Source organism: Malaclemys terrapin, chromosome 8, assembly GCF_027887155.1.
Source record: "Malaclemys terrapin pileata isolate rMalTer1 chromosome 8, rMalTer1.hap1, whole genome shotgun sequence".
Taxonomy (NCBI): domain Eukaryota; kingdom Metazoa; phylum Chordata; order Testudines; family Emydidae; genus Malaclemys; species Malaclemys terrapin.
This window is the reverse complement of record NC_071512.1, coordinates 46656023-46680144: the sequence shown is the minus strand read 5'-3', so window position 1 is coordinate 46680144 and position 24122 is coordinate 46656023. Positions and strand designations below refer to the sequence as shown.

General features: G+C 42.6%; 1 protein-coding gene across 5 annotated transcripts in view; it reads left to right on the top strand.

Moving 5' to 3' along the window:
- The first annotated feature begins 340 nt into the window (after positions 1 to 340).
- Positions 341 to 24122, top strand: part of DNM3 (dynamin 3) — a 318627-nt gene continuing 294845 nt past the window's right edge. For 3 of the 5 annotated variants that reach the window (XM_054037812.1, XM_054037811.1, XM_054037815.1), the window contains exon 1: positions 341 to 534. In XM_054037812.1, the coding sequence (XP_053893787.1) occupies positions 341 to 534 (194 nt within the window). The remainder of the gene's footprint in view (positions 535 to 24122) is intronic. The other 2 variants (XM_054037814.1, XM_054037813.1) reach the window with 1 other exon arrangement.

Genomic DNA, 24122 nt, shown 5'->3' with positions numbered 1-24122 from the left:
TCTCATGATTTACATTTAAAAAATCCCATGTATGTGAAGTGTTGTGTGTGTGGGGGGGGGGGGGTTGGCCCTGCCCCCCTAGAGCAGGCGCAGCTTCCACATAGACTCGGGGGGCACTGGCACCAGCAGTCACTATTGCCACTGTCACACTAGGACCCCCAGAGGCTGAGCCTCAGCATCAGTGGCTCAATGGGCCTAGTGCTGCCTTCCCACCCAGTCTGCTCCTGCTGCCACCACCACAGCGCCCAGGGAGCGGAGCTAGGCGGTGGGCGTGGCCTGCCGGCGCAGTGGGCGTGGCCTGTCTGGGTGGCACCGCCCTCGGGCGCGCTGGGCACTGGGCATGCGCGCCGTTCAGCCGGCTCCGTTACCTGTCAGCGGCGGCGGCGGGATGGAGGGGCTCATCGAGCTGGTGAACCGGCTGCAGGATGCCTTCGCGGCGCTGGGGCAGAGCTGCCTGTTGGAGCTGCCGCAGATCGCTGTGGTGGGCGGGCAGAGCGCCGGCAAGAGCTCGGTGCTGGAGAACTGCGTCTCCAGGTGAGGGGCGGCGGGGAGCCCAGCGGGCCGGCGCGAGCTCGGGCGGAGTCGGCTGCCGAGCCCATCGCCCTCCCCGCTTATCCCGTCTCTCGGCCCCCTCTAGCGGCCCCGACCCCCTTTATCACCCTCGCGCACCGCCAGATCTGCGGGCTGCTGCTCTAATCCCCTTATTAGCAATCCCTCCAGCGCCCCCGAACCCGCAGCCTCCCCCGGCCTCTCTAGCCCCCCGCAAACCTATCGCTTCGTCCTGACATCCCCTGGCACTCAGCCTTCCCTGAACTACCTCTTGGGAATTACCCCCTCTCACGTCCCCTCGGACCTACAGCGCCAAATCACCGGGGCTCCCCCAAATCCCTTCTTTGAAACCACTCACCCGGCTAACATCCCCCCAAACCCACAGCTCCCCCCTCGAATTGCCTCCCTGAAATACCCCCCCTCCCCGGGGTGGCCTTTACAGTTAATGTTTGAGTCAGCAAAAGCTCTGGGGGCAGGTAAATCAGCGGAGGCCATAACATTTATAGCTCTTTGCAAAGTGGATATGAAAATCCACTTGCCCGCCCTTGCTGTGAGAACCGAAGGGCCAGGGAGAGGGGACTTGTCCCAGATGGGTTGCTAGTAGAATTCTGCAAGGTTGAATTAAAGGGAATAGTGCAGGGAGGGATGGCTGAGGGATTTTGATATCTTCCAGTTAATGAAGGTTTGCTCACAGCCTGCAGAAGATGCTGTCAGCCAACCAGGCATGCTAAGTCACACCAGAAAACAGCACCCACCCATGTCATTTATTTCAGGTTAAATGCTCTCATAAGCAGCCCTTATAAACGCGGGGGGGGGGGGTAATAAAGAGAAGAAACATGTTGTAGTGTAGTGAATCCCATCCAACGAGACCCCCGCATTTCCTCACAGGTGTCAGAAACAAAGGTTTTGTATGTGTAAACACTGATGTGTATATATTGGAGAAATCCATGTTGTGCATGTGTTTTGGGGGTATGTATGTTTCAGCCAAGAGAAACATTTGGCCAAAGATCTGTAGCATTAAAATCACACAACTGACTTCACAGATCACGTCTGGAAATGGGCTGTCGTTTACCTTTCTTGTGCAGTTTATCTGTGCTGGAGATCCAAGAGGACGGTGTTGTGTTGTGCTCAATCTGTACTTCCCCCTGAGAAAGAGACAAGGTTGCTGATGTGGTTGCTATTGGGCACAAATGTTATGCAGGAGCTATTCCCCATTAGCATATTTCACAACTTCCAGTGCTGCAGAACTAATCAAGGGAATGTAAAATGATTAGGGGAATAGGGCTTTTTTTTAATTTAATTTTTATTTTTTTTTAAAGGACATAAAGTTTATTGGCCTTTAACTGAACACTGTTTGGTCTCAAAATATTTATGAAGAGCCCACTTGTTTCTGTGATGTAGAAAAAAAATCAGTATAACTTGGATAACATCAGTTAAAATCTTATTATGCTAGGATACTTAATAATAATCTTTCTGGGAAAATATAAATGTTGAAGAAACAACTATAAATACCACATAGGATTCTAGTTTTTGCTGATCAATGGGTTTGGCTTAAAAGTGACCCTTAACTATTGTTGTATGTAGTGTTGTAGCTGTTGTGGCTTTGTTTTGGTCTCACTCATTGCCATTGTCGTAAGCATTACTTGGCAGGACATATAGTAGGAACTTTATGCTACAGTATTCAAAATTCAGTCTTTTAGATTTTTTTTCACTTTTTTTTTCTTCTTAAAATCTTTGGCAAAGATGTTGTACTGGTATGTATATAAATGTTTGTACAATTCATAAGTGCATGTACAGAGCCAAATGTGGTGTTAAATAGTGGTGCAACATACCAGTGTTTTCCAAACTTTTGAAAGCAGAGATCCACTTAAGCAGGGGAAAAAAAGCCAATGTGCTGCCCACTATAACCTCACCATGTGTTGAAGAGCTTGCACATCTTAATTTATGGTATGTCTTCCGCGCACTCCTTCCTCTTTTGGAAACTGTTGGTGTGTAGATCTTTATAGTATAATACTTCGTCTCCTTTCTCACATGCTTTGATAAGCAATGAAATAGCCAGCAGTGTTGGTATTGACTGAACTGCCAGTCCCAAAAGTTCAAAAATCCTGGGATTGGTTCCCAGAACATGAGGTTTTTAAAAAAACAAAGAAACAAACAAAACAAATCAGTCCAAAAACATGCTTTAAACTCTTATCATTTTTGCACTCCCCCCTACCCACCTGCAGTGTTTGTGACAATTGCAGTGTTACCCACTTTCACACTTCTAGTAAAGAAGATCATTTTGATCTTCTAGTGAGAGCTCCTGCAGAGAGGATCTTGAGGACCCATAGTGGTAGGTGCTTTATGTGGTAAGAGACAAAAACAACGAGGAGTCCCGTGGCACCTTAAAGGCTAAGGGATTTATTTGGGCATAAGCGTTCATGGGTAAAAAATAAGAAGTGGGTTTTTTACCCATGAACGCTTATGCCCAAATAAATCCCTTAGCCTTTAAGGTGGCACCGGACTCCTTGTTGTTTTTGTGGATACAGACTAACATGGCTATCCCTGATACTTGTGGTAAGAGACAGTCTCTTCCCTGAAGAGCTTGCCATCTAGTCTAGTGCAAAGTAAAGTGGTGAGTCTACGATGTGGGAGCTGCAACGTGGACTTGCCAGACTTGTCTCATAGACTTGTGATGGCTACAACTTTTTAATCCCTGCTGAGCTGGGCCAGATTTACACTGGTGACCTATCAGTGACAGGCTTTATAACTCCCTGGGACAGGGGTACTGGAACAATTTGTACAGTGGGGGCAGGGCTGCCCGGGGGAGGGGCAAGTGGGGCAATTTGCCCCAGGTCCCCACGAGAATATAGTATTCTATAGTATTTCAACTTTTTTTTTTTTATGGAAGGGGCCCCCAAAATTGCTTTGCCCCAGGCCCCCTGAATCCTCTGGGCGGCCCTGAGTGGGGACGCTGAGAGCCACTGAACCAAAACCCTGTATATGATGGAAACCACTTCAAGCCAGGCAGTGAGGCTGCACCCCAGCACCACTAGTTCCAGCACCTATGCACTGGGATGCCTCAGGGCATTGCTGTCCCCATAAATACTGATGAGAGTGAAGCTAAGTTTTTGGAAACAATAAGCTTATTAAATCAAGTTCTTACTTTTTGGAGTTTACATAGGCATGGGATCCTACTCGAACATAGGCAAAATCTCTCATACATTGCTGTCAGTCTCACACATGCTGAGTGTGCTTCACCTTGTGTCCAAGGGAAAGCTATCACTAAACCAAATACAGACAGTGAAAATGTGACAGTAAAACAGGTATTAACAGAGCATTCAAATCCACATCAAATACCATGTTTTGCAATATAAAATCAGTCCATGGTCCTTACACTCCCTCACACACACATGTATTCTTTTTACATCAGTAGTTTTTGAACCCACAGCCTTCATAACCACAGTACAGACTATTCCACTTCAGCTATATTAGTAGCCCATGGTGGGAAAGCATGTTGTTATCCTGTGTGTGGACCACACCATGCCTGGAGATGTGACACATACGTTGCCAGTGGATTTCACAAGTGTTTGTGAGGCAGTAGTGGAATGCTGGGCATCAGGATTCTTGGTTTCTCATCTTAGCACTGAGAGTAGATTGGGGACTAGTGGTTACAGATAGCATAACTAAATGTGACAACGTCCCTGTTGGGGTTGTCTGTGGAGGCTGGATGTGGGACCTCTGGATGTAAACGCGCCTCTCTACCACTTGAGCAATCAGATTTTCTAGTGTGTAAGCACTATGAGTTGTGAATCTCTGTGGCCTGACTTCTAGGTACACTATGTTAATGTGGAGTACAGCAGAATCTAGTTTGCAGTAGCCCTTGTAAAAGGCTGTGTGTGAGAATGTCTGAGGCTTGGCTCTGTGGGTTCTGTTTCCAGCTCTGTGTGAAGTAATTTTGTACAAGTTCTGTTATCTTGTCTGTGAAATGGGTGAATGATGCACATTGGTTTTATCCTCTAAAGTAGCAGGATGAAGTTTGTTTAATAATGGAGATTGTGGAGGACACAGAAATACTAATGGCAGTCAGTGGAAGTCTGGTCTCTGAACTTGCAGTTACAAACTACAAGCTTTGGAATTATGTGAAGGAGGCAGTGTGGCCTAGTGGATAGAGCACTAGACTAAGATAACCTGGGGTTCTATTCCCTGCTCTGCCACATCCAGCTGGGTAATGTCACTGTGCCGTGCCTCAGTTTCCCCATCAGTAAAATGAGAGTAATAATACTTGCTTCCTTTGCAAAGCACTTTGAGATGTACAGATGAAAAGTGCTGAGATAGGTATTATTATTATTACTATTATTATTATTCTGCTTTCCCAAAACTGAGCAATGGCCACAAATTCTTTAGCAGGGCTAAATTTGTGTTACTTGCTGTTGAAATTGCATGAATTGGCAATTGTGCATTTAAAGTATCATCACTGATAGCTAAGTTAGTACCCATTAAAATGCATAATATTTACACTTCAGAGTCGGTATTTTGGAGTCAGTGCAAACTTAGGCAGACATTTCTGATTTGTTTCAGAGTAGCAGCCGTGTTAGTCTGTAAGAAGTGGGCTGTAGTCCACGAAAGCTTATGCTTCCGAAGAAGTGAGGTTTTTACTCACGAAAGCTTATGCCCAAATAAATCTGTTAGTCTTTAAGGTGCCACCAGACTCCTTGTTGTTCTAATAAATTTGTTAGTCTCTAAGGTGCCACAAGTACTCCTGTTCTTATTTCTGATTTGGTTATACTTGGGGCATGTTTTGAAGGTTTTATTTGTCAATGTAACATCTAGAAACTCTCTTAAGACTCTGGAGATCAAAGGAGAGGTTGTCTGCGTCCCTCTGGTGAGTCCTTCCCCTGGGGAGAGCATTTGCGCTACACAGTTGGAGGAAACCGTATTGTCTACCATTGTCTGAGGAACGAAGAGTGTAACAACAACACACATTCTTCCATTCTGCACCCCCCCCCCGAACCCCGGTGGATAATTGTAGTAAAAGTAAACGTGCACAAACTGATAACCAAGGAGTCTAGCAGTGTGGGAACCAGCAGGAGAGATAATCAAAGGCATAAAGAGAAGTTAGGTACCTGATTGCCATTGCAAGTCAATGAGAATTGGGCACCCTAGGCTCAGATCCTCAAAAGCATTAGGGACCTAACTCCTGTTTAAATCCATGGTAGTTAGGGGCCCAAGTACCTTTGGGGATCTGGCCCTGGTGCCTGGTTCTGCACCATTGACTTTAGTGGGTGCCTGATCAAGGCCTGTACCCCATTTGTGCTTTTTGAAAATATTCCCTGGAAGCTAATGAGTAATATATAAAAGAAAAATAATGGCAAGAGAGCAGGAAGCAAACTGGTAAATTGTACCTAGCGTGAATAGTTTTCAGACGTTGGAAAAGCACAGCAGAGACTTGTCCAGAGGAGAGTCCATTCAGCAGAGTGAATGTTTTAAGATGGCAGCCCTACTATGCTTATTGTGCTCTTCTCAGAGGCTCTTTATTCAGTCCTAAGTGGAATAACCTTATTTTCTGACTTTTATGAATATTTCAGTATTAATAATTAGATTTCAAAAATGAAAGCTCTCTATTTCCTACTTCGCTTAATGTAATTGGCATATGACAGAGTAATTGCTTTATAAGGGATGTGAACTTTTGATTATAATACGTCATTCACAGTCAAACATACACAGCAGACTGTGCACTTTAATTTTCAAAGCCTGAGGTTCTGTTCTGTAATATGATTTTGCTGCCTTTTCAGAATCTGCCATTTCTTGACCATTTCCTCACTATTACTTATTCTTTAGGAGCAGTATGTGTTGTTTTTATTCTAGTTTTTGGTCCCTCTTATAAAACATGTACCAGTGCATGTTTTCCAAATTACAGCATTTCCTCGTGTGCATATGTAATTCTTTTACCTTGCAGTGGTAATTGCTAATGCTAAAAGTCTATATCAAATTGTGAGGGGGAAAAGAAGAGAGTTCAGCTGACTGTCGAAGCTAAGCATTTGATATTTGCAGAGCAAAGACACCTGTTTAGTGGAGCTTGTGCATTCTGGGGAGGTATAGAGTACAATGGCTACAATGATTTTAACTGTAATAATAAATTGTACTGTCATAGGATTAATCAGCGAGGAATGTCCTAGAAAATTGGTAGCTTTTTCTCTAGCTTTTCAGACCAGAGAAAAACAGTAGATTCAAACTAAAATACAGGTCTGTATTATTTTTTTTATCTTAAGGATCTAATGGAAGTGGAAATCCTCTTCTTCAAACATGTCATTTCCCTCCTTTCCGCCAATTTAATTAAAGGATTGTACAGCTGTGGTTACTCCATTAATCTAGTTATCAAAATATTCCAGAGTACTGAGAGAGTTGTTTCTGGGTATTTAAATATATATTCCACTGAATAGAGGTCATATGCCATTGTCTAGTTCCCTATTTAATATCCTTCCAACATATCATATTTATAACTGTTCTACAACCTCTAAATGTGTATATGTGACCTTGTTTTTTCCTTAAATATGAACTTGATAGATGTGGACGTTGAACTGGTATTCATGCATACAAGCTTAGAGAATTATTGATGGGTGCAATGTGTAAACACAAATAAATGTGTACTTAACTGTAATACATTCGACAACAAGTGATCAAATTGATTGATACTCTTCATGTAGAAGGCAAGGTTTTTTCCTTAGAATTTTCAGTTTAAGCAACCTCCTCCTTATTTTTGACAGATACTCTTAATTGATTAGAATGCTTATCCTTTTTTTAAGGAAATCTGTGTTTGACAACAAACAGTAAAGTTAGCTCTCTGAGGTGTAGTCTGGTAATGGAGGTCTCTTAATCCAGTATTTAAGCAGTTTGTAGGAATGTTAAGTCAATATGTACTAGCAGATAATGATATGTAAACACTTTCATAGGCCTTCTCTTTACAAAAAATAGTTTCAAATGATCAGTTGTAAGGCAGACAGTGTCATGTTATCTGACTTGAGCCCAGATGTGAATCATGAGAGTTTGATCCTTGCTCAGTTGGATTGTGAACAGTTCAGAATAATCAAAAAACACTTCTATTTAATGGTTATTATAGAGGAATCTCTTCATGTAATTTTCCTATCCTGTATAGGACTAGGATATATTGTTGACTTTATAGTAACTATGAACTTAATATTTTAGGTCTGTTCGGACCGAAATAATCTTTAAAACATGTAAGAGGTATCTGTTAGCAGTCCAATCCTGCACAATGCTGAGATCTCTTGAATCGAGGGCACTTATCATTTCATAGGAGGAACCTGTGGCCAGATTTTTAAAGGTGTATATAAGTGCCTAGTGGGATTCTCGAAAGCACATAAGTGCCTACAGCTTATTGATTTCAATGTGCCATTTGAAATCCAGTCAGAGGGAGGGGCCTAATGAGGTTGTTTGAAAGCGCTATCTGCATATTGAGGCACCTAAATACCTTTAAAAATGTAGTTCTCGCTGCCTCTCAGGATTGAGTCCTAAACATGAGGCTTGGGTCAGAGGGAATAAACAGGTTACCAGTGTCCTTTTCTTTTGTTCTCCCTAATAGGCGTGCTCTGTAGGATTTCACTCCCATTAACTTCTGAAACATGTGACAGCCCTATTCATAGGCCAAACAGAGGGGAAATCCTAGAAGAGCTTTTAAAGGAAAGATATTTGTAATGTTTCTACTTCTACTGTAAATACAGAGAGGAAGTGTGTAATGGTTACAACAGGATAGAGGTAGCCAGGACTCAGGGACTCTATTCCCATCTCTGCCACTGACTCATTTGTGGCCTTGAACAAGTCACTTAACCACTCTGCTTCTGTTTCCATGTCTGTAAAATGCATACGAGGGTGCTTGCTTCAAACGTTAACCTTGACAGCACCTGTGCAAAGTCCTGAGATGCTGAGATGGAAGGTGGGGTATAAGAATTTAACAGTTCATATGCAGGAATGTTGTCTTTCATTTACAGCTGCCACATGAGCACTGGTAAAAGGACCCGTTGGTGAGCAAGTCTAAAAATACACTTGAATAAGGTGTTATCTAGACTGGTGGATTCTCTCTCCTTAAATGATACAAATTGTGATGAATAAGCTGTGTAAGACAAATAACTCAGTACGTTATGCAGATCTAAAAGCCACTATTACTTGATGAACGAGATGTTTTGACACAAGCACCTAGCTTTTGGTATCCTTAAAGAATGTCAGAATCCAAACCCTTCCTTGGGTTTTTACCATATACTGGATTATCTTCCTGCAGTGTCATGCCTGTCCTTTCATAACATTGCCTCTGCAAATCCTCACAGTAGAAGTCATGTGCTTTGCCATAGAACTAATTTCAAAGCAGTTAGCCATTGGGCTGCATGCACATGTCCTGCAGATTCAGTGCTCTAGAACACACTACATATGGTCATGCACATGACCATTACTGCTTTTTTTCTACCCTCTCCCCCCATGCTCTTTGTTCCAGTCTATTCCCTCTGCCGCTCTCACCACTAATCTGGCCCTTGATACCTCTGCATTCGATTCACACTGCTTCAGCAGGGTGGAAAGCTTGGTTGTATTATATCTGAGTAATAGTATAAGGTAGAACAGGAGTACTTGTGGCACCTTAGAGACTAACAAATTTATTAGAGCATAAGCTTTCGTGGACTACAGCCCACTTCTTCGGATGTAGTCCACGAAAGCTTATGCTCTAATAAATTTGTTAGTCTCTAAGGTGCCACAAGTACTCCTGTTCTTCTTTTTGCGGATACAGACTAACACGGCTGTTACTCTGAAACTTGTCAGTATAAGGTAGACAAATAGCATAGCGATACAACCACATGATTCTGATTGTTTAGTTATACAGTCTTTGATCTTTTACATTTCTCTTCTTTTTCAAAATACAAAAACAAACAGTGAACAAGATGTTTAATACAACAATCCGTGTTACTTGCAGGACCAAGGAATGTAAACATAAAAGACAGTAGCTAAAGGCATAAAGCAATAGCTTCCTTTTCCTTTCTAATTTTGACACAGAGAAGCATGAGTGCATGGTCGTAAGATCAGAGTATATTAGCTACAAATATAACCCAAAGCATGTTTTGGTAATGACATTATGTATGAGTCATGTTGCATCACTACCGCATTAATACATTTTAGTGTGTGTGTGACAAACTGGAACTGTTCTTGCTGGGGTGTGTGAATGCTGACAGGGGAGTGTGACTAGGATGGTCTGCATCGGGGGATGGGAGTCTGCCCGAGGGAACATACCTGAGCTTGTAACATGAGAACCCAGGAAGGGGTTGGAGGCCAGGTAACTCTGGGGCCCGGGAAACTGAACAAAGGCTGTGGGAGGGGTCGCTGAAGGAGAGTGCTGAAAGCAGACTGGAGAGATGACTGGGAGGCAGAGATGGCTCTGACCCCCCAAAGGGGGGTGGGCTGGGATGCCCTGGGACCCCAAGCTGAACCTAACTGAGGGGGGGCCTGTTGTCTGTGCCTGCAAGACCTGTCTTGGACTGTATTCCTGTCATCCAAATAAACCTTCTGCTTTACTGGCTGGCTGAAAGTCATGGTAAATCGCAGGAAGCCGGGGGTGCAGGGCCCTGAGTCCCCCAATACTCCGTGACAGTGTGTTTCTCCATGTTGTTTCTCTGTACTAATTCAGGTCTTTGCAGGTGTCTTTGGATAACTCCTAGTCGTGGTTCATCATATTTGTATTAAGACACCTTGACCAATAAACCAGAGGTCCCCAAACTGTTGGGTGCACCCTGTGGGGTGCACGGAGGAACATTCAGGGGGCATGGCTGGGGCCCAGGCCAGCCCCCACAGAGGCAGGGAGGGAGTGCCACCCAGCTCCACTCCTGGCTGTGCCCCCGGCTGCCAGCCCCACCCCATCCCCAGCTGTGGCCACAGCCTCAGGCCCCTTACCCGTGTCCGTGTCCTTCCCTCCTGGAGCCGCGTCCTTGCTCCCGGCTCTGGATCTGGGGGCAGGAGTGTGTGGACAGGATAAAGGGGAATATGAGGTGAAAAGTTTGGTGACCACTGTAATAAACTATAATTTATCCAACTGGTTAAACTTTTAGTGTTCACTGGTGTAATCAAAGAATATTCAACTATATTGTAAATTCTTTGGGTCAGGGACAAGTCTCTTTGTTCTGTGTTTGGTACAGCATGGTGGGGTTCTAGTCTATGACTGGGGTTCCTACATGCTACCTCAATATAAACTATAAATATCATTGTATGGACTCCCTTTGGCTAGTTTTGATGGTGCAGTAAGGATTACTAGCAATCCTTTGGAGCCGCATATCTCAGTAGATAGTGTAAATACATTTACAATGGGAAAAGATTATTAGTTTAACTGTGACTTTGTATCATATTTTTTAATGAGTTGCACTGAAATGAACAAGGCAGCATTATTTGATTATAGATGTGTAAAATCCCATTTATTTATGTGCCAGGCTTTGATGTACTGCCAGACTCTGTCTGTGATGGCCTTGGGTATGTGAGAGAAGGTTGATGATATCATCCCCATATGATGAGATTATAACACTCTTTCCACTCCATTATTATCTCTAGAAGATGTTAAATAGAAGCTACTGAAGGTAGACATTTTTAAATGAGCAGGCTCAGATAGCTTGCATCCAAGAGTTTTAAAAGAGCTGGCTGAGGAGCTCACTTAATCATTAATGTTGATTTTCAATAAGTCTTGGAGCAGTGCGGAAGTTCAAGAAGACTGGAAAAGAAAGGTAATACTATGCCAATATTTAAAAAGGTAAATGGGATGACCGAGGTAATTATAGGTCTGTCAGCCTGACATTGATTCTGGGCAAGATAATGGAACAGCTGATATGGGATTCAATTAACAAACATTTAAAGCAGGGTAATGTAATTAATGCAAATCAGTATGGGTTTATGGATATTAGGAAACACTATTTCGGTAGGAGGGTGGTGAAGCACTGGAATGAGTTACCTAGGGAAGGGTGGAATCTCCATCCTTAGAGGTTTTTAAGGCCTGGCTTGACAAAGCCCTGGCTGGGATGATTTAGTTGGTGTTGGTCCTGCTTTGAGCAGGGGATTGGACTAGATGACTGCCTGAGGTCTCTTCCAATCCTAATGTTCTATGAAAATAGATCCTGTCAAATTAATTTGATATATTTTTTTGATGAGATTACAAGGTTGGTTGATAAAGGTAATGGTGTTGACTTAGTATACTTAGACTTCTGTAAGGTGTTTGACTTGGTACTGCATGATATTTTGATTTAAAAAAACTAGAACGGTATAAAATTACCATGGCACATATTAAATAGATGTGGCAAAAGAGCTAATGTGATCTTGGGATGCCTAAACAGGGGAATCTTGAGTAGGAGTAGAGAGCTTATTTTACCTCTGTATTTGGCACTGGTGTGACCACTGCTGGAAGAATGTATAGTGTATGAATAGTGCCCACAATTCAAGAAGGATGTTGTTAAATTGGAGAGTGTTCCGAGAAGAGCCACAAGAATGATAAAGGATTAGAAAAATGCCTTGTAGTGATAGACTCATAAGAACATAAAACAGCCATCTTGGGTCAGACAAAAGGTCCATCTAGCCCAGTAGCCTGTCTTCTGACGATGGCCAATGCCAGGTGCCCCAGAGGGAATGAACAGAACAGGTAATCATCAAGTGTTCCATTCCCTATCGCCCATTCCCAGCTTCTGGCAAACAGGCTAGGGACACCATCCCTGCCCACCCTGGTTAATAGCCATTGATGGACCTATCCTCCGTGAATTTATCTAGTTCTTTTTTTTGAGCCCGCATAGAGCTCAATCCATTTAGCTTAATGAAGGAGATTAAGGGATGACTTGATTACAGTCTATAAGTATCTACTTGGGGAACAAATATTTAATAATTATTTCTTCAGTCTAGCAGAGAAATGTGGAACACAATCCAGTGGCTGGAAGTTGAAGCTAAACAAATTCAGACTGGAAATAAGTCATGAATCTTTAACAGTGAGGCTAATTAACCACTGGAACAATTTACTGAGGGTCGTGGTGGATTCTCCATCAGTGACAATTTTGAAATCAAGGTTAGATGTTTTTCTAACAGATCTGCTCTAGGAATTTTTTGGGGGAAATTCTATGACCTGTGTTATTGATACAGGAGGACACACTAGATCACAGTTGTTCCTTCTGGTCTTGGAATCTATGAATCATAGCTGTAGATAACAGGGAAGTTTGAAGCACTCTTAAACTTAGCACTTCTAGCATCAATGCCATGCTTCTATAATTTGACTGAGAACTTTGCTTTGTATTAATTTTAACATTTAGCTTAATATTTCTGCACTCTAATATGTAAATAGATTTTCTTCCACAAAATTAAGGGAGAAATTTGATTGATTTCAATGGGAGTTTTACTATTTGCTTCACTACAGCCAGAATTTCACTCTGAATATCACTTTGAATATCAACAAAGTTTTTAAATGAAAATTGTATCTATCTTAAGGTTTGATTTGTTTGCTGTTTATCGCACAGATTTTTAACACAGTAATTTCTAGTATTTGGGATATTTTTTACAGTGCAATAGCTATTAAATTCTGTTTTTAATTAATTGAACAGTGGCAAATGCATAATGCTTTGTGGTAGACACAAGAAAAGTTGTAAGGCATTTTAAACGTCTGTATCAGGGTTTAAAGAGCTATATTCCAGACTTGTCAAGCAGCCAAACTGGATCCACCAAAGAAAATTTGTTACACACTCCATAAGGGGCACTGTGATCCTTGTCTGATGACATCTGCAGAGTTGCTACATGGTCATCTATTAATACTTTGACTAACTATTACAAAAGAAGTGCCCTTTCCTACTCAGATACAGGTTTTGGACAGCAATAGGCTATACTATGCATGTGGGACTTGGTTCATGAAGCCCCAGAATTCTAGGCTATTAGGATTCTGTGTTGGTAGGCAAGGATTAATGGACTGGGACCAGCAGCAGCTCAACCTCATTAGTCTTCCTGGAAACTAGCTTGGAGAACATAAAAGGAGTAGAAAGAGGAAGTTACGTTCTCCAGCCACTCCCGGCACTTAAGAGTCATTCTGAGGGAAGCTGGTCTGTAGAGGAAATAATTCTAAAACAATTGTTTGGGGTGGGGGGAGGTGGGGTGGGAGGAGGGTTGTGCATAAACTCTGAGAAAAGGGTATTTGGAATTTGTTTTTTTTCCCCCTTGAATAAAGGAGAGAACAAAGGACTTTTGTTTGCTTAATCCTGAGGTGAGGGAGTTTGGGATTTGTTTGCCTTGACTCTGGGGAGAGGGATTTATGGGACTGGATTCAGCATAATCCTAGAGTATGTTTTTTTCCTTTTTTTTCCTTTTTGGTGTGCCTGGCCTTCTTTAGACTGAAGGACCACTTGGCCATATGGACATAGAATCCTTCAGTCTGTGTCCGGTTATTTTTCAGTGAGAATGAAGAACATTTCTTTCAAGGATTTTGGTGTAATGTTCCATTTCTTCCTTATGTTATTACTGATTGTTCATATTCTGACCTATGTGATGTCCTGGCAATTATGGCCAAAGCAATGGATGTCACATACGAGAGAGAAAAATTAATTCCCTTGCTGGTAACTGTGGTTTCTCATTGTAGGCAACCATTGGTATGGCTTGACCAGACCTTACATTAATGTTATGCCATGGTAGTAATTCAGTTTTAGGGTTGCGGGGAGATGGAAATTTAACTTAAAATTTCCAATGTTACCCATTTCTTGAGCTTGCACTAGTCTTGTGTGTCGTCAGCTTGTGTGTCATCAGCCTCAGTAATATCCTGAGGTTCATGCATGCAGTATACCAGTGTGCTTTGCAGCTGCTGGAATGTGCAGGATAAGTGAGATGTGAATGTCTAGTATGAGAAACAAATTATAGGTTTAAAACCACCCTGCTTTTATTGATCCAACCTCCTGAAAGCTAGGCTGCCTTAGTACTGCAATTCCCACTGTATGGGCTTTGGAAGGAAAGAGAAATTAGAACCAATAATATTCCAACCTCTCAAAATGACTTGTAATAGCTTTTCCATACAAAAGTGTGGCAATTATATGGTCTGACACCTCATGATCTACCAGAGGCAGAAGCAAAAGCCTTCATGATATTTTAATGACACAAAGGTCCCATTTCTGCTCCTGACAGAAAATGAAATATCAGACCTTCCACCATATCACTAATTAAAAATTCTGTATTGGATGATCTGGGTCTCCAAACCAGTGTACATTTTTGGGAGGGTTCATATTTGGAGCAAAAGGATATATTTTTTTGTCAGAAGTTTTGATAGTGGCACTGAGATTTGAGATGTTAGAATTAGTCCTGGTGGAGGTGGGCTTGTTGCCAAGGTACATATAAAGTGATCAAAGGTGAAATGAGTGATAGCCATTCATGATGTGGTGGTTCAACTTATGAAATTGATATCATCACCACGTCTGTGGGAGGTTGTGTGCACATATTATTTTTCATGTAATTATTGCAAACAGGAAATTCAGTAAATTATGTATAAACCTGACTTTTGAATGAAATAATTTCCAACTCAGACCTTTACTAAAATAAACATTCAAATAAAGTGTGGTAACTATGGATGATAATGGCAACTTCTGTACAGAATACTGATGTGATGTTGGGTGACGAAGGTATTTTTGCTCTCCTGTACTTGTACTGAGAAGCAAAATCTCACTGCATTTGTATTTTTTGTACTTCTGTGCACTAACATCCTGTGCAAATTAGCCTTCTCGTGTGAGTGAACATTTTGGTGTTAGGAGAACAAAATACATTATTGGCATGAAGGCACATATTTTACTCTTTAACATAGACATTTTAAGACTTCCTGGTTTTTGTTTTTTCTTTTCTACTTGAAATTGGTGGAGGACACCATCTGGACAGTAGATAACAGAAACTTTTACTTTGTCTTACAAGAAAAAGAAGTAGTTTTGCAGAGTTGATACGATGCTGTAATGTTCTGGATGCCTGCCACAGAGAAGGGCTCTATGGTGCATACAGTAGTTTGCTTACTAGGCCCTACCGGCAGCATCCTGATTGGTTAGTGCAGCAAATAAAGGCACAGCTGAAGTAGAATCAGCATGAACAGAGCAGTGTTTCATCTCACCTCTTTATCTCTGTGCTTTTGGCTGGCATGTTGTCATCACTGTCATGGGATTGCTAGTGTGCAGCCCTCTAAATGTTATCTAGACCAGGGGTAGGCAACCTATGGCACACGTGCCAAAGGCAGCACGCGAGCTGATTTTCAGTGGCACTCACACTGCCCAGGTCCTGGCCACCGGTCTGGGGGGCTCTGCATTTTAATTTAATTTTAAATGAAGCTTCTTAAACATTTTAAAAACCTTATTTACTTTACATACAACAATAGTTTAGTTATATATTATAGACTTATAGAAAGAGACCTTCTAAAAACGTTAAAATGTATTACTGGCACGCAAAACCTTAAATTAGAGTGAATAAATGAGTACTCAGCACACCACTTCTGAAAGATTGCTGATCCCTGATCTAGACTCTTTGAAAGCTTTCACTTATGTAAAGTCAGTGAGCTTTTAACATAAGATTTTTTTCATACTGGAAAGTTGTTTTTTCTTAGGTTTTCCAGGCTTTAGTGCATGCTTGAATGTGATCTCTTTATTTGTGTAGAAATGCAACTGATAAGGTAGTGTCAACACAATTAACATATAGAATTAGCATGGTGGTACCAACAATGTCTGTGTGTTTCATTTTTTCCAGGTTTCTATTCAGGGCTCCCCCCTGCCCCGGAGTAATTGTTTTCTCCACTTGTCCTTGACTGTTGGAGAACTCCACCACTGAGAGTAGAGTAACTTTTGGCATTAATTTCTCAGCAGCTCTAGTACGAGCCCTTAAGGGGAGAAGTAGTAATTGCTGGCCAGTTTGTGGAGCAGGAATGAGTTTTCTGAAGATACTTGGTTTCTGGGGGACACTTCAGCCAGCCTCTGCCATCCAGAGATCAGGAGGGAAGTGTGACCACAGAGGTTTCTAAGCGTGCTCCTGTAAAGCATCTCCACCTTCCTGCATGTATAGGACCATAACTTTTGCTCCTCCCTCAATGACCATAGAATTAAATAGGATCATTAGGAAGGCACCCAATTGTGATGATTAGGATTCTTTATTCTCTCCATTTAAGCTCACTAGCAAGCTGTTTTTGGACTTATCTCACATCTCCTACCTAAAGTAATCTTCAGGCACACAGTGTGCTCACTGTCACATCTCTCTTTCACTCTCCTTAGGACTTGTATCCTTGGTCTCTTGGTGCCATGAGGAAAGAATCTCCAAAGAGGTTCCAGGTGCTAGAAGGTGGTGCTGTGAAATAGCCTAGCTCACCTTTTTCAAAGGAAGGGGTGATGCTTTCCAGATTGAGGTTTCCTTCAGCCACTTCTAGGCAATTTGCCTCTGAGCACTTGAGAGGAACTCAGATACCACAATGATGGGTTCAGCACATACAGCTGAACAGACATGGAATCCCTTATTGGCCGATTGTCTCTATCAGAAGAAGAGGACACTAACAGTCCAGAAGAATGGCTGGAAGGCGCAGGGCCTTAGTTTCTCCATCTACCAGGGAAGTGAGAAAATCATTGAATTTTAGGAATGACTGGATGCACAATTTTTCCTCCTCAGAGCTGTGTGCAAACTGTATAGGCTAAGTACAATTATGACCCTTGGTACTTGCTGCCTGTCATTGATTGAACAAGTATCAGAGGGGTAGCCGTGTTAGTCTGTAGCCACAAAAAAACAACGAGGAGTCCGGTGGCACCTTAAAGACTAACAGATTTATTTGGGCCTAAGCTCTCGTGGGTAAAAAAAACCACTTCTTCAGATGCATGGAGTGAAAATTATAGATGCAGGCATAAATATACTGATACATGAATAGAAGGGAGTTACCTTACAAGTGGAGAACCAGTGTTGCCAGAGCCAATTGAATCAGGGTGAATGTGGTCCACTCCTAATAATTGATGAGGAGGTGTCAATACCAAGAGAGGGGAAAATTGCTTTTGTAGTGAGCCAGTCACTCCCAGTCCCTATTTGAGCCCAAATTAATGGTGTTAAATTTGCAAATGAATTGTAGCTCTGCAGTTTCTCTTTGAAATATGGCTACTTTTAAATCTGTTATAGAATGTCCATGGAGATTGAAGTGTTCTCCTACTGGGTTTTGTATGTTACCATTCCTACTACAGGACAGGCCCAACAAGGACAATAACAGAACACCACTGGCCATCACGTACAGCCCCCAGCTAAAACCTCTCCAGCACATCATCAACAATCTACAACCTATCCTGGAAAATGATCCCTCACTCTCTCGGACCTTGGGAGGGAGGCCAGTCCTCGCTTACAGACAGCCCCCCAACCTGAAGCAAATACTCATCAGCAACTACACACCACACCACAGAAACACTAACCCAAGAACCAATCCCTGTAACAAACCCCGTTGCCTACTCTGTTCCCATATCTACTCTAGTGACACCATCAGAGGATCCAACCACATGAGCCACACCATCAGGGGCTCATTCACCTGCACATCTACTAATGTGATATATGCCATCATGTGCCAGTAATGCCCGTCTGCCATGTACATTGGCCAAACTGGACAGTCTCTATGTAAAAGAATAAATGGACACAAATCAGACATCAGGAATGGTAACGTACAAAAGCCAGTTGGAGAACACTTCAATCTCCATGGACATTCTATAACGGATTTAAAAGTAGCCATACTTCAAAGCGAAACTGCAGAGCTACAATTCATTTGCAAATTTAACACTATTAATTTGGGCTCAAATAGGGACTGGGAGCGACTGGCTCACTACAAAAGCAATTTTCCCTCTCTTGGTATTGACACCTCCTCATCAATTATTGGGAGTGTACCACATCCACCCTGATTGAATTGGCCCCGTCAACACTGGTTCTCCACTTGTAGAGTAATGCCCTTCTCTTCATGTGTGAGTATATTTATGCCTGCTTCAGATGCATGGAATGAAAATTATAGATGAAGTGGGTTTTTCACCCACAAAAGCTTATGCCCAAATAAATCTGTTAGTCTTTAAGGTGCCACCAGACTCTGCATTGTGCTTTTTTTTTTTTTAAATTGATTGAACAGTCATTTAGTTAAAATTATCCTTATCTGTAGAAGGCAGTTTAACCCTGAAAGATCCCTGTTACTGCAAAACTTAGGCCAATTTCAAAGAAATCATGAACTGGTCACTAATTGTATTACAGCAAAGACACCAGAGCACTGTATCTGTGCACCAAGGCCCTGAGTAACTGGCTTCAAGATTTGGGAGATAAGACTGCCCACCCCTCAAGTCCAGTAATGCTCCATAGACTTTTGCTTCACTTAACTTGCTCTCAGATTTTCTAGGCAAGATAATTTGGTTGCTGCTAAACTTCGGTATTGGAGTTAGAGAGTAGTTAGTATATAGCCATACTACAGACCCATCTGTGTTAGAAATGCAGCATTTTATAGCAACTGATATGAAGGTTTGGGAAATTTTAATTTATTACTGGCACTATTCCCTACCTTATATTTCTGTCCAGGGAAAATTAATGGTTGAAATACCACTAAAGACTCTTTCTTTTATATCAGGAAAAATAGTATAAAAATAAATAAATAAAAATGTCCACTGGGACTGTTACACTGAAATGGAATGACAAAATGTTGCAAAAAAGGCAATTAAATATCAGTAACTAGGCAAGAACTCAACCAGTAATGACAAAAATAGGTTTAATGAGCATGAATGCACTTGTCAGAGCACTGGTTTGATCTGGAGAATGTATATACTTTTGTAGAGTTTCTGGACAAGACCAGAATATGCTAGAAAATCAATCTGAACAAAGCAAATGCTCTGTACCATAGCTTACTGGATCTGTTACATTTGTAACATTGTACAAGTGTTATCTCCCTAGTGGCATTTTTTGGCAAGGGGAAACTGTGTTTTCACTTGCTTTGCAGTCATGAACTGTGAAACTGTTTCAGAGTGGCATGTTGCCTTTTAACTTGTTTGCTTGCAAGTGTTAATGATGACAAGGCTGTTCTGCTATGCTGCTTTGTCATGGACGTGAAGGTTGGAAATTTCAGTTAGAAATTGAACTGCCAGCCTTGGTTTAAGAGCCTGTGTGGTTAGATCTCCCTCCCTCAATTATTTGTTGTATAACATGGATCTAGCTAAAACATATCCTACTTTGCAACATGTGAAAGGGTGCAGTGGTAAATTGGCAATACCAGGTCTTCAGCAAGCAAGAAGTTAACTCTAGCTTCTCTTGTGCATGTGAGCAAAGGGAGAAGATATAAAAATCTGTGTCAAGGCAGGGTTCCAGACCTAGGCTTTCAGGACTGTGTTGAATCCAAGGCTGGGAGTTCAGTTTTGGTTATGGTGCAACTGGTTTTGATTTATGGTTATAAGGATTTGCTCCTGATAGAAGACCTTACTGATTACTGATGTTTTATTCCTGCAGAGCCCCACTAGTTTCCATGTCTTCTGTCTTAGTTCTGTGGAGCTGTTTGTGTTGCTTTTTAGTTTCAAAACAAGGCAATAAAAGAAAAATTAAAGCAATTGCAGTACTTAAATTTAAGTGTAAATTTCCCATGTAGAAATGGAAGATGCACTAAAGTATTTGTGCTGCTTGCAAATGAAGGTGATGGTGTTGGGTTCCAGTTTAGTAGCTTGTTCAGATAAAGGTGTTGGCACTGGATATGAAATACAGTAGGTACTTTTGCACAAGATTTTGCCACTTTGAAATCAGTCCAAGCTAATGTTCATAGTGTGCCACGTTGAAAAAGTGCAGAACAATGAGTAACACAGTGGAGAAAGTCCAGTTAAAACTGTTGATTTTGGCATAATTACTTCGTAGTGGAATTAAAGCTACATTGTAGCATTTGCCAGCTCTCTGGGATAAAGTCATGCACAGTGTTGCTGTAACAGTGTTGTTTATGTGTGGAATTCATAACATCTTGATGCATAGATGAAGGGATTTCTTTTGTTTGTTTGGGTGGGAAAACCTTTGCACTTAAAACAGCTATTGCTGTTAGGCAATTTGAAATAGACTCGGATAGCTCCAGAAGCTCCTAAATCCCATTGAAAATCTTTGGGATTTAAGCTCCTAGGTGGTTAAGGTGTTTTTAGAAAATAGGATTCAGGAGCTTATGGAAACGTTTATCCAGAGTTAATATTTCTAGATCCCTTGTAAAGCAGGGAATTGTAAATACATTTACATAGGAGGGGACCAGTTTGTTGGAGAAGATTAAATACTTTTTTTTTTCTGAGAGGACAGAAATTAATTGACTTTTAATTAGTGTTTACTCTTTACATGCAGTCAATTGACTTGAAAACAATGAGATAATTTTTTCCCCTCTTTATAGTTGACTTTCTGGAATTTCCTTCCCTCAATTTGAAGAAGTGCCCATACAAACCCGCCATGAATTCAGTAGTAACTGGCATGCCAATAACACTTTATATGGTCTGACAAGCAAAATGAACTTTAGTGATTCCTTTATGAGGCCAAGTTTGAGTTTTAATTGCCTATTCATTATCACCCTTCTGCTTCAATGAACACTTCTGGGGGCTTTCCCATATCTTTTTCTTTGCTACAGAAAATACTTCAGATCACTGCTCTAGTGTGATGAATGCAAACACGTTATTTAATCTTCAGTCTCCTGTTGTCCTTAAAACCCCTTAAAAGGTGTTCTCATTAACTGTTTCTGTCAAGGCTGAATCCCCACTCTGTCACTCCAAGTGCAGAAGGTGGGGGCCCGCAAGGATTCTAAAAATTAATACTGGCCACTCCAGGCTTGTATTAAACTCCCAAGGTTACAGCTTTTCTCTGACCTTGGCTTGGTAAACGCTGCCACCACCCAAATGCAAAAAACCTCCTGTGAACCCAGGAAGGAGCACTTGGGAATTCCTCCCTGTGGGGTACCCTCAAGCCCTCCCCCCCCCCTTCTGGGGAAGAGCTGAGAAAGAAAACAAAGGAAATTAGCTGTGGCTACCAGCTAATCAAACAACATGCACAAACTTCTTAGGATACCAAAAATCCAATCCTGTTCTTAAAAAAAGGTACTGGTAAATTTTATTAAAAACAAAAAGGGAAAGATACATCTGGAACTGAGTCTTTTTGCTAGATCTTAAAAGAAACAATTACAAAAATTAATTTTTCAGTCCGAGATTCCCTGGATGTCCTTTATTGATTGAACATCAGTCAGCCAGAGACAGATTCTAAAGGGACTACAGGCACAAGACAGGTAAACCTCTCTTGTGACATCTGGTAAGAAGAAAAGCCTGTTGAGGTAAAGATTTAACCTCCAGCAGTCCTCTGACAATAAATGGCAACATGTTGTGAATATGGCTATTTTAAATATTGCTTTAGATCTTCCTGTGGTTTCATTGTTCTTCTGTAACTTGGATTTTTATACAGGAATTACACACAGTCTGAATCTGTCAGATGTCTTCTGCTTATATGTATCTGCATCTAGTTAAAACAACCTTCACTCAAATTTTCCATTTTAAAATGTGTTCTTGGCCAGATAGCTGATATTGGAAGTTTAGAGTTAATAGTTAGACACAGAGGGAAAGTACAATAATCACTAGCTTATGCAGTAAAATGTAAATACTTGCATAGCTCTTTGGGTAAAGAGGTTTTTTTGGCTCTGAAAATATTTCCCTCTGAAAATAGTTGATTATATTCTAATGGATGACTGCATTCTGTGGCTTATGCATTATTTAGACGATGCTGTTGGAGACTTGGCTGCCTGTATGTCATTGGAATTTGGTGAGACACTGATGTATTCAGCAATGGGGGAGGCAGTGTGCCTTTAGGAAGATTGTTCTATTATACTCTGAAGCACTTTATCTGAGAACTATGTTGCTGGTAAACTAATGCATTTGAATAACGTTCATAGTATATTTAAATTCTAGGGAATAAATATCTGCTCAGCTATTATAAGGAGTTTGGCTGACTTTCTGTTATGGAACCTGTACCTTTAAATGAGGATCTCATTTGATCCTGTCATTATAGCTGAGCAGTTCTCACCTGGTTCTTAAATCCTTGCATATTAGAAATAGTAGGCCATCCAGGTGCATTACATTATACAGTGAGGCATGCGGTAATATTGCTTTATCACAGATGCCAGCTCACTCTTTAAATGTTCTAGAGTTTGACTATTTGAGAGAACTTTTCTCTCCATAGTTGCTTCGGTATGAGCAAACTTCATAACTGGAATTCACCTCCTAGGTTAGATGCCATGGTTGTAAAAACACCTGAGTGTTCTGCCTACACTAGGGTTACCATATTTCAGCGAGCAAAAAAGAGGACGGGAGAAGCCCCGCCCTAGCCCCGCCCCTGCCCCTCCCACTTCCCGCCCCCCCGACCTCCCAACCCTCCCCCCGTTCCTTGTCCCCTGACTACCCCCTCCTGGGACCCCTGCCCCTAACTGCCCCCCAGGACTATCTAAGCCTCCCTACCTCTTGTCCCCTGACTGCCCCAACCTTTATCCACACCCCCACCCCCAGACAGACCCCTGGGACTCCCACGCCCCATCCAACCACTCCCCACCCCCTGACAGCCCCCCCCAGAACTCCCAACCCATCTAAACCCCTCTGCTCCCTGTCCCGACTGCTCCGATCCCTCTCCCCACTCCTGCCCCCTGACAGCCCCCCCAGAACTCCCAACCCATCTAAACCCCTCTGCTCCCTGTCCCCTGACTGCTCCGATCCCTCTCCCCACTCCTGCCCCCTGACAGCTCCCCCCCAGAACTCCCAGCCCCCTACCCCCCCGCTCCTTGTCCCCTGACTGCCCCCTCCTGGGACCCCTGCTCCTAACTTCCCTCCAGAACCCCACCCCCTACCTAAGACTCCCTGTTCCTTGTCCCCTAACTGCCCCCTCCTAAGACCCCCCCCCCAACTGCCCACCAGGACCCTACCCCCTACCTGTACCCTGACTGCCCAAAACTTTCTCCACTCCCCCCAAAAAGCCCCCCCCCCCGTTTCTTGACTGCCCCCTCCAGAACCTCCCTGCCCCTTCTCCTGCCCCCCTTACCCTGCTGCTCAGAACAGGGTGTTGGGCTCTGTGCGAGCCGGACACTTGGCTAAGCTCCCCAGCACAACAAAACCCGGTCCCTGGCCCGGACCGGGTTGCAGGGGAGAGCAGCCCTTGTATCAGCACAAAGTGCTCTCGCTCCCGTTTTGCTACGCTGCATGGCAGTAACCGCTCCCAGTTGCAAAAGGGGTGGGCTGCACTTTGTGCTGAGATACTTGCTCAGAATGCAGGGCGGAGCTCCTCTCCAGCTGCTCCGGAGTCCAGCCCGGGACTTCCCTGCAGCCCTCCCAGCCGCTCACTCTGCTGTGCCGGGGGAGGGGGAAATCCCGGACATTGTGAGTGCTTTACAAATTCCCCCCGGACGCTATTTTTAGCACAAAAAGGAGGACATGTCCGGGTAAATCCGGACGAATGGTAACCCTAGCCTACACTACAGCCCCTCCATTACAACCACTGGTGGAGCTCACCAAATAAATTACGGGAGGTTTGTTTAGAGTACACAAGGCAACTGAGATAGCTGACAT